This window comes from Chionomys nivalis, chromosome 4 (genome assembly GCF_950005125.1).
Source record: "Chionomys nivalis chromosome 4, mChiNiv1.1, whole genome shotgun sequence".
Classification (NCBI taxonomy): Eukaryota; Metazoa; Chordata; class Mammalia; order Rodentia; family Cricetidae; genus Chionomys; species Chionomys nivalis.
Window position 1 is genome coordinate 85,766,145 of NC_080089.1, and position 14,718 is coordinate 85,780,862.

The 14,718-nt window shown below is 41.0% G+C and overlaps 1 protein-coding gene across 1 annotated transcript in view; it reads right to left on the reverse strand.

The window, feature by feature from the left end:
- Positions 1-1,261: 1,261 nt before the first annotated feature.
- The window catches only part of Tbx18 (T-box transcription factor 18), a 28,724-nt gene continuing 15,267 nt past the window's right edge, over positions 1,262-14,718 (reverse strand). The window contains exons 6-8 of the mRNA XM_057767384.1: positions 12,698-12,762; positions 5,789-5,883; positions 1,262-4,010 (exon numbers count right to left, since the gene is read on the reverse strand). Of these exons, the coding sequence (XP_057623367.1) occupies positions 3,286-4,010; positions 5,789-5,883; positions 12,698-12,762 (885 nt within the window). The 3' untranslated portion in view covers positions 1,262-3,285. The remainder of the gene's footprint in view (positions 4,011-5,788; positions 5,884-12,697; positions 12,763-14,718) is intronic.

Sequence of the window (14,718 nt, forward strand, 5' to 3'; positions counted from 1 at the left end):
ATGGTTAAGATTCCCATTCTAACTATACCTTTTACATGCTAGAAAAATGAAACGCAAAGCAATTTTTACACAAAATCTTGACTGAGGAATCCATGATGTACAACCAATTTCTCTAATTGCCAAGACAACCATATTTTCACTCTGCCAAAAAAAATCTCAAAAATAACAACTTACCTGAAAACATACCAGGATATAGAGAAATACCAAGTCTAAGATCTGTTAGAGGTTCCTATACTTTATTTGTATTGTTATCCACTTTTAACTTGTCATATTCATTAACTTAAATGCTCATGTCTAACCTCTTCCCAACTTTCATCTATTTTCAGAAAAGATGATGAGATTAAAATACAACATGGTAATAATCAAATGAATATCTAGTTGTCAATGCAAAATGTGGGAAATTCTTCATGTAGAAAATCTGTGATTTCACTAAGGATCTCTTTTTGTACCTTCTCCTTCCATCAAATCTTCCAGAAGGAATTTGCTGCAGAAAAAACCTAGTCTTTATTTTTCTCCTAATCAAATGTCCAGTTATCTCCCAAAGCTGCTGTTGATTATACAATAAAATCTCAGCTATTAGTAAGTTTAAACCTGCAGGGGCAGTGAAGACCTCCTTGCATTTTAAGTGGTTTCTTTATCTCTCAAAATTTCATGAACTGAAATAAAGAGTGAGCCCTTCCTTCTAGAGGCCACACTGTGCCTCCTCTGGGAGGCATGAAGGTCTCCTGACCCCCTGCATTCCTGAAATCAGGGGTCAGCAACAGTGTGCCCCACTTGTGAAAAGCTGTTGACCTCTGGGAGGGGGCTTGTATGGAAGCAGGTATTAATTTTCAGAATGTGACTGGTCTTGATAACAACACCCTCTTCCCATCTCCATGAGCCCTGGAATGTTTTCCAGTCAAGAGGCCTAGACGTAATCTGTCATCACTGGCTAGCAGCTCAAGCAGATCATTCCTGCATCCGTGCCTTTCTCTCTGGGGCTGAAAAACGCATCCAAACAGTCATGCGTTCAACATCTGTCAGGGCCTTCACCTTCAATGACATGGTCACCACACCAAGAAATTATATTGAACACCTGAAAAATGAACGTCAGACCCAGTCCTCCCTGATTTGTAGTTGAGAGCTACAGAGTTTGTGTCTAGAACACACATGGATGTCTTTATGCTCAGAAAAAAATATTTACAAGCAATTCAAATGATTACCCTCCAAAACAATGAAAGGTTTAATAATGCATTTTAATATAATTTCTTAAGCACTTCTTAATAAAATACAGATAGATAGTTATAATTATCAATGTACGCATGTCATTAATACAACAATAAAAGGTTAGTCCTTGGAGAGATGTGGTGATTATTATTTACTGCAAAACCTAAAACAGCATTTGAACAATATTGCTAAATTTTACCAAAACAATTAAAAAAAAAGTCTATCCACATCATGGTGTCATCTCAAATTACCAGGAGATGCTCCTCTTAGTGTTTTCTCAAGATGGAAAACTATCTCCTTGAGCACAAAGATTGAACTCACTCTCAAAGCCTTTTTCCCAAATCTCTGTCAAGTTAATAAAACCATGCGTAAAACCTATCACATACTTCACGTCCCTTTATGCTAATGTTAGATTTTCAAATTGTTATTAATCTGGTGATGTTCTTATAGAATCCATGAGGAAATTTGTCAGTATCTATAGAGACAAATCCTGAATACGTTCTGTCTAAACATAACATTCCCCTAAATATCCAACAATGATCCTGTTCAGTAAAGAAGTAAACTGGGGTAGTTTTCTTCCCCATGCAAATTAGGGACCATTAGAGGAAGCCTATGGCTAAACAGAAGGAAAGCCTGTGGGTCCTCAGCAGAAGGAGCTGGGCCCCATCCCACATGCCTCACTTTTTCTGCTCATCTCCCTAACTACTATCAAATTTCCTTTTTATAAAATTCAAGTCATGTTCATTTCAGGGACTTTAAGAAGTCAATCGTGTTTTCATTTCTTAACTTCCAAAGCTAAAATGCTGTTGAGGTTAAAAGTTTTTATAGCTCACTTATCATAATGAGTATCTTCCTCCTTGGTCCTCTTATGAGGCCTTTCTAGTAATGGACTTTGGCCTTTGACTACAACACAAGACAGATTGCTAGAGATAACCCTCTGAAATTCCTTGTAGCATTAGCACCATAAAGCCAGGACCTATCTGTTTTGGAAAAGAGTCAGACAGGGAGATAAGGCTAGGGAGGGGGAACTGTTCAATTTGTTGGAGTTATGAGACATAAATAAGTAGCATAAATGCCTCTTCCTTACTCACAGACCAGGGGTCAAGGCAGCTCAAAGATGGACAAATGATCCTAAATCTAAAAACCAAGCCCCACCAAGGCCTCAGGGGGTGGATGGCTGTATTCCTCTAATTAAAAGTCAATAAATAAGCATTACTCGTTGGGACAAAAGAATCTGAGCTGGACTGACTTTCTCTTTTTGCAATTTCTCATACCACACAATCCAACCCCTTCCCTGGTGACAAAGTTTCAGATTGTTTACAGGACATTTTTAATGGCCTTCTTGATAAACTAAATGAAATGGGGGAACCATTTTAAAATAGGAGAGATGCATATTTTGCAGGTAAGATTTCCTGTCCAATGGAACGTGAAAAGCCACAAGTGTCTGCTCCACCTTCCTTCAGAAAATAAACAGCAGCCGAGCTATGGCTTTTTGGACCCAAGGTGTACGGTAAATAAGAATAAGCAGGGATGGAAAGCTAAGCCTATATTGTTACAGATACCACAGAAACGCACTAAGAATTAACTGGCTTTTGCACTGGAGGGCCTCACATCGTGTCCAGAAATAGAGATCATAATGCTGCCAACACCCGGATACGAACTGCTCAGAGCACTCTTCGACACTGAAGCTTCAAATCTTTGGTTAGGAATGTGTGGAATTGCTGGGATGAACCCCATCACTTTGCACAGGAGCAATAGAGAAGTCTTTGGTTAGTATCATTACCAACTTTCAAGTGTACCGTTTTGCTTTTAGAGTCTGCTCACGCTGGATAAACACAGTGCATGTAGTCAATATTCTTTGACATTGGATAAACACGGCAGTGAGAAGCCTTCAGTATACTACATGCTATGAATATACAGCATACATATATGCATAGATAATTACAGTCTTGCCAGGAGAAAGTACAAATCCTCAGAGAGCCTTCATTTTCTACTGTATGAACATTTTTTTCCATATTGCCTTTTTCAAGAATAAGGAAGATCCATTCGATTCAAATGCAGTTTCACTTAAAGGCTTCGTCAGACCATGTGTGCAGACACTTGAGAAGATGACAGAGTTAAGCTTCCTAGGGTCCTGGAGTCAAAGAAACTCTGCTGGCCCCCACTGCTAAGCAGGTGCACTCCTTCCACAGGGGGTAACATCTGCCGATCAGTCATGGTCCCACTTGGTGAGGACCCCAAGAAACTTCCTTGGGAAGAAACAATTTTCTCCGGACTGGCAGCCAGTTTAGGGGATGTGGAGAAGTTGTATCCGTACAAGGCACAGGGACTGTGTAACCGGAAAGTGTTGTAGGACCCCTGGTGGGTCTGGTTAGCGGCAAAGGCATTGCTGGATGGTGACGGCATGATGTACTGGAGTTGAGGGGACATCCCCGAGATCTGCATGGGCAGGCTGGTCTGTGGGCAGCTGAAGGTGTCCCCATCGCTGCCACCCATGGACATGTTCACGGATGGGCTACTACTCACACCCACATAGGAAGGAGTCCTGGGTGGGGCGAAAGTCTCGCTGCTCTGGTTGGTAAGCCTGGTGTAGGTCTCTGCCAAGGACGTGCTGTATCGGTTGAGGGTGAGACCTGAACGGGCACAGGCAGAATAGTCAGCGGGAGCCAGACTACACAGCTGGCTGGCATTCGGCCCCAGATGGAAGGCAGGAGAGGAACAAGAGGAGCCAGACAGCAGGTGAGGGTGTGTGGCAGGAACACCATTCCCAGTACCTTGCAGTAGAGTGGAGGAACTTGTGTTTCCTACAATAGAAGTTGCAGTGTAAAGAATGACTCCAAATGTCATCTGTCCTTCAAAATTTGGTAAGTGAATGTGATATATAAGGTTTGTTTCAAGGGTGGGAATTACAAAGGTGAAAAGGGGCTTAGCTTTCAATGAATTCACTTCATTGAACTCATATTGAGTAACAAACATTTTCTCAATTTTTTTTTTTTCTGACACAGGGTTTCTCTCTGTAACAGTCCTAGCTGTTCTGGAACTAGCTCTTGTAGGTCAGGCTGACCTTGAATTCAGAGATCCACCTGCCTCTGCCTTCCAAGTGCTAGGGTTAAGGGCATGCACCACCACCGCCTGGCCCATTTTCTCACTATTTTTATGCCGAGATCTGGTAAGATGGCTCCAAGGGTAATAATAATTACAGCAAAGCCCAACAACCTAAGTTCAATTCTTGGGACCCACAAGGTGGAAGGAGAAAATGAACTCCTAAAATTTGTCCTCTGACCTCCAGACATGTGTTATCATACATGCAAGCACATGCGCACATGCACACAGACACACACACACATAAATATAATAATAAATTAGTTAATTGACTAAATGTGATGAAATTTTGGAAGACTACTTTAGGACTAATATCTTTCTAGGTAATGATGAACACAAAATGTTTTGTAACAACAACAAACAGATACAATCACATAGAATTTTCATGTTCCATCTCAATTTGCTTTCTTGGAATTTTCTTATTTGCAAAAACAAATATTACAAATGCCAAACTTACCAAAAATTTTATAAAATCAAATTTCATCTCATTTTGCCTTTTGCCTCGACAGTATAATAAACTACTTTTTTTTTTCCTTTCTCCCCACAGTCTTTTCAGGATCAATCCTTACAGAGGAAAGCACAGTGTGGTCCAGGGTACCACGCCTCATGTACCTCTGTAGCTTCCCACTAAGGTTTGTGTGCATCGACACCTGTACCACTCAGGTCTCACTATGCTATTATTTTGACTCTCAAAATCTCAACTCCAGCTAGAAAACATGCAACACAAACTGAAGGTCTAAGAAATAAACAAGACTGTGACATTCAGAGAGGGTGGTTTAATCTCGCAACCAATCAACAGCAACTCCCTTCTCCTGCCCTCCAACTCCCTTCTCTGCCTTTGCTGGCAGACTGATGTAGGGATATAGCCCCACCCATTGGGGGCGTGTTCGCCTCGGGCTAATGTTTACGGATAAATCTGCCAGGCGTGATCCCAGCAGCCTTTGTTTTGCTCCGCTTTTCCTGTTCTCCGCGGGAACCTGTGGTCCTGTAAGTCTATTTCCTTATTAAAGCTGTATATATCTATATAATCTGTCTGCATTCATTTACGCCGCCACAGATAGAAGTTCCGGGCTTGTGAGAAATGAGCTCAAAATGGTCTGATCCTGTGTGCCAAATCTCACCACAGACCCAATAAGAAAACCCTTCTGAAAGACAATAGATGAATAAGAGAAACTGGCATGGGCAACTCTTGTAGAGCACCCCTGACTCTGGAACCCAGCATCACACGTCTCCATGAGAGATGTCTGGAAGATGCAAGCATTATGAAATAAAACAGCTAAACCATGCATTATTTAACCTCTAACGCCACAGGACAGCCATCTTTGCTGGCCTGTCTCCTGTCATAGAGAAAAAGGATCGGTCCTGGAGTAGAAGGATGTTGGTGATAGAGTCAACATTGTGGGTGTAAATATCAAAGTGTGCACCCCTTATGCCTCAGCCTTTTCTCAGGCTGCTTGCATGACCCAGAAAACTGAATTACCTTGCTTTGGAATCCCAGGGATGTCTTCAAAGGTGAGAGTCCGTAGTGATGGTCTCCAGAAAGCATAAGACTCCACCAGGGCTTCCAATCCCATTCTACATGGAAAGATCAGGACATATGGAGTCTAGTTAGGAAAGTTTGGGGTTTTCACTAGTAGTTTATTCGAATATGCATTTGAATAAACACCATGGTATTGGCAATGCCGTACACATTATACACCCAGGCTCAAGTTAGGAGACTGCCACAGGCAAAAAGAGATGCTGCACACAAGTGCTGTGGGAGCACATCCCACTCCTTCAGCCAATAGCCTTTAAGATACCAGCCCACTTGTGTGTGGTCTCTGATACTCTAAAAGCAGTTGTAAAGCGTGCACCCTCTCTCTTGCTTCCAGCTCCCGCTTTCAGCTGCTAGACTCTATTCCTGTTCATGCAGAGGACTGTTATCTAGGGCAGTGATCTGTAAGTTTTTCCCTTAAATAAATAATCCTTTTATTATTCATAATTCTGAACTGGTGTGGGATTATTTTGTGACTTCCATCATCAAACAGGGATGTAGGGAAGAAAATAGAACCTACCAAGATGCCTGCCAAACTTCTCAGGACCCTAAAGCTAGCACATGGACTTGAGGATCTGAGTCCATCCTGGCTCCTTTGAGACCAAGGCTCTGTAGTAAGTACTCTGGGGCTTTTCTTTCTGTCAAAGGAGTCTGCCCTCTGATAATGAAGGAGATAGTTACAAAAACATCTTTATGTCAAGTTCTCTTTTCTAAGAGACATTTCTGCATCTCTGCCATCATTTGGTACCTCAGGAGCTAGCTCAGAGGAAGAACCAATCAAAGAAAACCAACTTCTGCTCTGGGGCACAGTCTCCACTACCAACCAGGAGGCCAGGAGGGGGCAGCACTGACCTCCCACTCGGCTTTGCACAGCATGCGAAAGGGTGGAAAGGGATCGCCAAAGCTACCTATTTCTATACAGAGTTAGTAGCAACACTGTAAGTTATTAATCAGCCTCACATACACACTTAGTGAACTGATGTATAAAGTGACAAACTTGGTGGCAGACTATTTGTATCTCACCTGTGTATTTTAAAACAAAAGCAACTACTCTAAATGCAAACATAACTTCCTACCATAGTGACTCAGTCTTCCATCCTCTTATATGTGGAGGCTAAAGAATACAACCTGGCATCTGGAGTTGAGCCTTTCTCTTTCCCTTCAATTAGCCGTTCTCAAGACAGCCTGGGACTTCGCTAGTCATCTTCAACCACTTCAACCCTGAGCAGTTTGTCAGAAAGATAACACGGTCAGGGTCAGGGTGCATCTCCGTACTTTACCACATATCTAGAGTCTTAGTCAGGGTTTCTATTGCTGTATCAAAACACCATGACCAAAAGCAAGGTGGGAAGGGAAGGGCTTATTTGGCTTACACTTCAGCATTGTTCTTCGTCACTCAAGGAAGTCACCACAAGAACTAAAACAGAGCAGCATCCTGGAGATAGGAGCTCATGCAGAGGCCATGGAGGAGTGCTGCTTACTGCTTGCTTTCCCTGGCTTGCTCAGCCTGCTTTTTCATAGAACCCAGGACCAGCCCAGGGATGACACCACACATCATGGGCTGGGCCCTCCCCCACTGATCACTAATGGAGAAAGATGCCTTAGATCTGGATCTCATAGAGGCATTTCCTCAACTGAGGCTCCTTTCCCTCTGATGCCTACAAACCAGCCTGTGTATCTAGGACGCACAAAGACCTGGGTTCAACCTCAGCACTACAGAAACAGAAAAACCTTCTTCTGGGTAAGGTTCTACCTGGAAATTTCTTGTGACTGTTAACATTTCTTACTGTTTTCAACTCTGCTGCTGCTTCCCTGCACCCACAAACCATGAACAAAGAACTAAGGCAGAGAAAACCTCCTGCCAGCATGTGACCTCTCCAACAGTGAAAGCTCCTCCAAGAGCAGCAACGATTTACGCAAGGAAAGCATCTCCCATTGCCATCCTTCAAGGTTTTACACCTCCTGTTGCCGTGACTCGCGTGGGGACCTTCCTAATTTCTTCAGGCTCGGAGTAGCCATCACCAGCCCATACAGAGGCTACAGCAGTCTGGCACAGGGAAAACACCCCCAGCTGTTTCTCCCAGGATATGTGGGTGGGAAGAGAGGAGTGTGACCTCTGATGTAATCACTGTGTCACAGAAAGAACTGTATGGGGTACATACATGTGTATGTACTAGCCTGGAATCAGAAGAACCAGTGACTCCAAGTCACTCTAACTCATTTGCTCTCCCTGGATTTCAGTTTCCAGAGAAGACTGAACTGTAAAGCTCCAAAGCACTACTATATCCACCTATAATTCATTTCATTCTAAATGGCTTTGATTTTACTTCTCTGTGGTTTTGGAGCCTGTCCTGGAACTAGCTCTTGTAGACCAGGCTGGTCTCGAACTCACAGAGATCCGTCTGCCTCTGCCTCCCAGGTCTGGGATTAAAGGCGTGCGCCACCACCGCCCGGCTTACTCTACTTTTTGTAAATCAGATACCATACCTGTGGCCAAAGTACAAGTCAAATACCCAAGGTCATACTACTCAATAACATTTTCTTTATGGTAAAATAATTTTTTTCTGTGAAGTTTGTGGCCCTTGTCTGTCTCAATACTGTGTTATCTGTAGGTTTTATTTAATTCTGGTCTAATGAGTGTTGAGTATTGCTTTGGTGGTCTCTCTGTATTTAGCTTAAACCAATACTAAGTCTTTACTGTTTTCAAGAGAAACACATTTTTTGTTAAAGAGTTTTAGTTCACACCTTTATTTTTAAAACAAACTACCTACTTTTTATTCTCAGGTTAATTTTAATAAAGGTAGTTTTGGACAGTGAAAATACCAGTATAATTATGAAACACTTTTACTAAAACCAGAAGTTTGTAGACTCAATAGATGTGTTTTGCTGCTTTATTTATTTTAGCAATGTTAACTAACTTATGTTTCAAATCCACAAATCAAATTCATAGGGAGAAGTTACTGAGCAGAGCAAATATTTACGCTTAAAGTGACAACTTGGAAGGGACACCCCTACTACAAGCATTCTGATTGGGAGCTATTGATACATTGCCCGAGGCTGCTACTTCACACTGCCAATTCCACCGAGGATTTCAGAGATTTTGCAGGAAACAGTTATAAAATATTTATTAGTTGAATCTGGACTTTTGTTAAAAAGCCTTCATTTTCTCCAGTAATGGAGACTTTTCCCATCTAGTTAAAGAGAAGATGAAAGGTCTCTCCTGCAGGAGAGTAGCCAAGGCGATAATTTATACAAGGTGCCTTTGAACAGCCTCCACATTTACCAGGGCCCTCATTTATGCTATCAAATGGCTGAGTTTATTTAGTAAAATGGTTATGCTTTTCCTGAAGTATTTAAGAGAAGAAATTTTTGTACCTTCCTGAGTAAAAACTTTTATAGGGTCAAACCTAAGGCCCAACTGCGGAATGGAGCTATTCTCAGCACATAAATTCACTCACGGAGCAAAGGCCTGCAGGAGGGCTGCAAGGGCCGAGGCTACTGATTCCCGTAAAACAGGCCGCAGTGCCACAAGCAGCCAGAGAAGGACACTTTTTAATTAAACAGAATGGTGTTTATAAAGCCGAAGCAATCATACGCCTGTGTTTATTTTGTGTCCTGATCAACTTGTTTATTTCATATACGAGGGAAATAAAAATCAAAGTTTGTTTTAAAAAACAGTAAACCTGCACAGCAGAATTGGAGAAAATAAAGGAATATTGTGGATATTTTTCATAGACTTTCCTCTATTAATATTTGAAAAAATATTATGTCCCTCTATGCCCTCAGAGACACTATACTTTCAATGAAGCCTCTCATGGAACACAGGTTCTTTTTAATTTTTTAAGAAAAATAACACATAACTTTGAAATATTTTAAATTGGCGGATTTTTTTTTCGTACTGCTAAGGTCAGTTTTTTTAAACATGGAGCAGTATTCCATGAGAAAAGGTGGAAACTTTATTTCCACCTCTATTTAACCAGAAAGTTCTAATGCTGTGCTCCTCAGCCTGAAGCTGCAACCCTTGAGCACACAGGTCCTCAGGTTGTGGCGGCCCCGCAACCATAACATTATTTTCATTGCTGCTTCATAACTGTAATTTTGCTACTGTTATGAACTGTAATGTAAACATCTGTGTTTTTCTGTGGTCTTAGGCAAACACTGCAAAAGGCTCATTCAACCCTCATAGGGGTCTCAACCCACAAGCTGAGAACCCTATACAAACACAGCGCATTTCACCTGTAGCAAGACAGTCACTTGGTTGGAGCAAAATAAGAATTTTGAATTTTAACAAAATTCAGAGTGTTAAAACATAATTCATTATTTCTCTGTGTTGATTTAAAACATTACAGGTGTTATTAAAATCAAAAGAAATAATGCAAAACACCATTTGATGACAAGCCTATGTAGTTCCAAACAGCCAGAAGTGAAGGGAACCCATGTCAAACCAAGCCCGTGGCCTCCAAACTGAACAATAGGCTCCATGGTTTATTTTCACCAATTAGACTGAGGATTTTTAATGGCACAACTGAAGTTACCAAATCTTTTCATGACACTGGCATATCTAGAATTCTTCCTCCTATTTTATCTTATGAACCCGTAATCTAGCTTTTTTTATTTTTATTTATTTATTTATTTTTATTCTTTTTTAATTAAAATTTCCACCTGCTTCCCGTTTCCCATTTCCCTCCCCCGCCTCCCACATATTGCCCCCTCCCCCCACTCCCCTCCCCCTATCCCCACCCTTCTTCTCATCCCCCCCACTCCATTCCCCTTCCCTCTCGATACTGAAGAGCAGTCCAAATTCCCTGCCCTGCAGGAAGACCAAGGACCTCCCACTTCTATCTAGGTCCAGGAAGGTAAGCATCCAAACAGGCTAAGCTCCCACAAAGCCAGTTCATGTATTAGGATCGAAACCTAGTGCCATTGTCCTTGGCTTCTCATCAGCCTTCATTGTCCGCCATGTTCAGAGAGTCCAGTTTCAACCCATGCTTATTCAGTCCCAGTCCAGCTTATTATGTATGCAGTACTCTGCCTGCATGTATTCCTGCAGGCCAGAAGAGGGCACCAGATCCCATTATGGATGGTTGTGAGTTACCATGTGGTTGCTGGGAATTGAACTCAGGACCTCTAGAAGAGCAGCCAGTGCTCTTAACCACTGAGTCATCTCTCCAGTCCCATCATCTAGCTTCTTATAGAAACGTCACTTGTTACTTTTTGTCCAAAATGTATTTTAAGACTTCATAAGCCATTGCCTCATAGTGACCCTCTCTCCAGTGTCAGCAGCCGTGGGATCTTTCTCAGACTAATCGACAACTTGGGTATGGCTTCTGGTATTTAAGTGTGGTCCTCCTGTAGAGTTTTAATATATAGTATTTCTGCTGACGAAAAACATTAACTAAAGCCAATGCAAGACTCTAAAGTGTTGTTCTGATGTTCACAAGAAGGGTTCACCCAAACATTTTCCAAGACAGATAAAGATTCACTTCACAGTTCCCTCTACCACCACACTCATCAGTTTAGGGCTACTAAGCTATTGATCTTTCCCTCAATCTTCGAAAACATCCCTGAAAAGCAAGATAACTAGAAGCATAATATAACAACCACCAGGCACAACTTTTCACCACAGTAAAACATTTCCAAAAAGACATTAAGCAATTTCAGGGCAAAACCTTCTCACAGAGTGAAGCACTTCAAAGGACTCTCCTATTGGCCAGGCTTGTTGATCCTCCTAACGCTAACTGGAAGGACCCTCTAGTCTCATTGAATCTTAGTTGCCGTTTTTAGAACTTCAGCTGTGTGTGGCTTAGGTAACAACACTCTAAATAAGGATGGCACTGAGTCTCTTTGGCACATTTTGAGCCCTGTCTGTCACCTATCTTGATGGCCTAATCAGCTAAAAACACTGGAAATCTAAAATATTACCTGATTGCTTTTCCTTCTAAAGTTTCAAGTGAAATTGCTTCTTGATAACTGAGGGTTTTCAGTTCGTATAGACAAATCCAGTTAATGCCAGTTTCAAAACACATCAGAATAATTTGGGGAGTGAAGTAATAGAGTTCAAATGTTTCTTATTATAAAAATGCATTTATCATATGCACATCAAAGCCTTACCTGGAAGGGCATTTAGAGACTGTTCCTCTATTATCACCCTCTATGACCAGCAATTATTTTAGAAAATGTAACACTGAACTTTACTGGAACAGACTCATATCGATAAATTTAGAAACTTGCAGCAAACAGCCTGGGTGACCTATTCCTTGATAAAAATGATAGAGTGGAGTTAATTGTTGCTGCCCACTTAGTGCAAACACCGTAAAACACAACACAGAAAAAGATAGTAAGTGTATGGCTGTCAGTAGGGCCAAGACAAATTTGAAAACTGAAGAAGTTTGGGTCTTTTGGAAATGTGAAATGATTTCATATTCCAGTTGAAAATCTGAGTTACTAAGAGAGTATCATACTCTTATCACATCACACAGAATCAATAGACAGCGTATCATCACTAAGAACATTCTAAACCCCCCCAAAAAGGCAGAAAGAACAATTTCTTGTAGTATGAAGACACAGGGGCCATTGGGTCGGCTGCTGCATGGCCTCTCCAGAAATAACATGCAATCTACACGCCAAGAGCTGGCATCTTCACCCCCGCCTCACACATTAAAGCTCACCTTAGGGCAGCCATATGACTACACTCTGTACCAAGACACAATAATGTTTACCAACTTAGATTCTGATCAGAAGTGATTCCAACACTATGTTTATTAAGTTAACCTTTAAGCTCATAACAGAAAAAAAATCACACTAAAACTTTACATATATTTACTAAAACAACCAGGAGAATTCACTAGCACTTGCCTGTTCCTCCCGGAGTCTCGAAAGCCTTTGGCAAATGGGTTCCTGTCTATCTTAAGGCGAGTGATCTGCAGAGTAGAGAAGAAACCACATTAAATCTTGTATAAACATTACAGAGAATTATTTAAAATTTAAGATAACTGTCAAAATACCGACAATCCAAAATTTTAACTGACAGAGGATTTTGTGTGTGTGTGTGTTCCCCTCTCTAGGTTTAATATCCTAACAGTGAAGATAAAAGACTTCAGAAGTCCTCTAGAACAGTCATCTGCTGTGAAAAAGGTATTTCTTCACTCATTTTCCATCTTAATACATGGATAAAGGCTTATTTTGTTTTGAGTATATCTGCAGGAAGACCTGAATTTAATAGCCTCCTGTCCTATTTGACCATCCTCTCAAACTGAAGTTACTCCCTTCGACTCTAGAGTAGGGTTTAACCCCAATTATCCTGCAGTGCTGAGAACTGAGTGTCAACCAGAGCCTGCATTATTGACAAACCACAAGCTGGTTTGCCTTCTTCAGAATCGGGAGTGCCCACACTCCCTAACCTTACTGCCACAGCATTTTTCTGTCTCTCCCTTACCCTTTGCTTTATTCTTTCATCTCTTATCTGTACAGTGCTAGCCGGTCATCAAACTGTAACGATTCTAAACATCTGACTTAAAGTTTCTAACAGAGCAAAATCATACGAAAGTGATAGAAATAAATGCTAGCTTCAAAATACTTAATTTTAAGTAGTTTCAAGTTGTTGCCTCAAAACTGGCTTCTTGCCCACTAAGATCTCAGAGTCTAGAAGAAAATAGTTTACAAATATCTTCACCATCTCCATTAATGGTGGACTCACACCATCCTAAACTTGACATTTGAGTAACATTTCTGTTTCTTAGTAGATCTGTCCTTTGCACAAAGGTGTGCAGAGCCTATTCCTTGTCTTTTGCTTTCTAAATTCCTGGTCTTATAAAATCTATGGCATTAATGAGCATGTTTGTGATTACATTAACCTGCTAAGAATGAGACTGGCTGGGTAGCATGGTGGAGATGGAAAGCCTCCCTGGAACCTCGTTTCCTGGCTTGTGCATACCCCTAGCCTCATCAGTCTTGCAATACTCCAGACACATGAGTTCCATCAGATATCGTCTTGATATGTGGCTATAACTACATTATAAATGATGTTATAAAAGCTTGCTGATTAATTTATTATTAATTGCCATTCTATCACTGAAAAGAATTTTCTATTACAGACTATATTAAAGCTCAACTCTCTATTCATTTAAGTAATATTTAAATAATGTTAAATAATTTAAGTATTTCAGATGTTAGTTATGAGTATAGATTTATACCTTTCTAAAGAACCTTTCTAAACAAAAATATAGCTCTGTTATTATCATCATTATTTTTAATGCAATATTATCAGATTTATTCAACATAGGTTATGGAGCCGGGCGGTGGTGGCACACGCCTTCAATCCCAGCACTCGGGAGGCAGAGGCAGGCGGATCTCTGTGAGTTCGAGACCAGCCTGGTCTACAAGAGCTAGTTCCAGGACAGGCTCCAAAACCACAGAGAAACCTTGTCTCAACCGCCCCCCCCCCCAAAAAAAACATAGGTTATGGATGCCATACCGAGTTTTGTGCAAACTCCTCACTTATTATAGCAACTTATTCATAGCTATCACCCCAGTTTTATGTTTTCTTTTTTTTTTTTTTTATTCTTATTTAATTAAAATTTCCACCTGCTCCCCGTTTCCCATTTCCCTCCCCTCCTCCCAAATATTGCCCCCTCCCCCCTTATGTTTTCTTTAAAAGCAATACTTTCAAAATTATGTACAATGGTTCATGAACCCAGGATACGAATATCACATTGACATTAATCAGAATATCTATAAATTTCCTAAATTCTTAAAAATGATGGTTATGAAAAATTAAAAACAGAGGTGGTAGCATTTCCCATTTCCATTCTAATTTGTTGACTCTTAACTAAGTTGTTGGTATTTGCTGAGCAGTGTCCTGCACTATAATGTGCCAC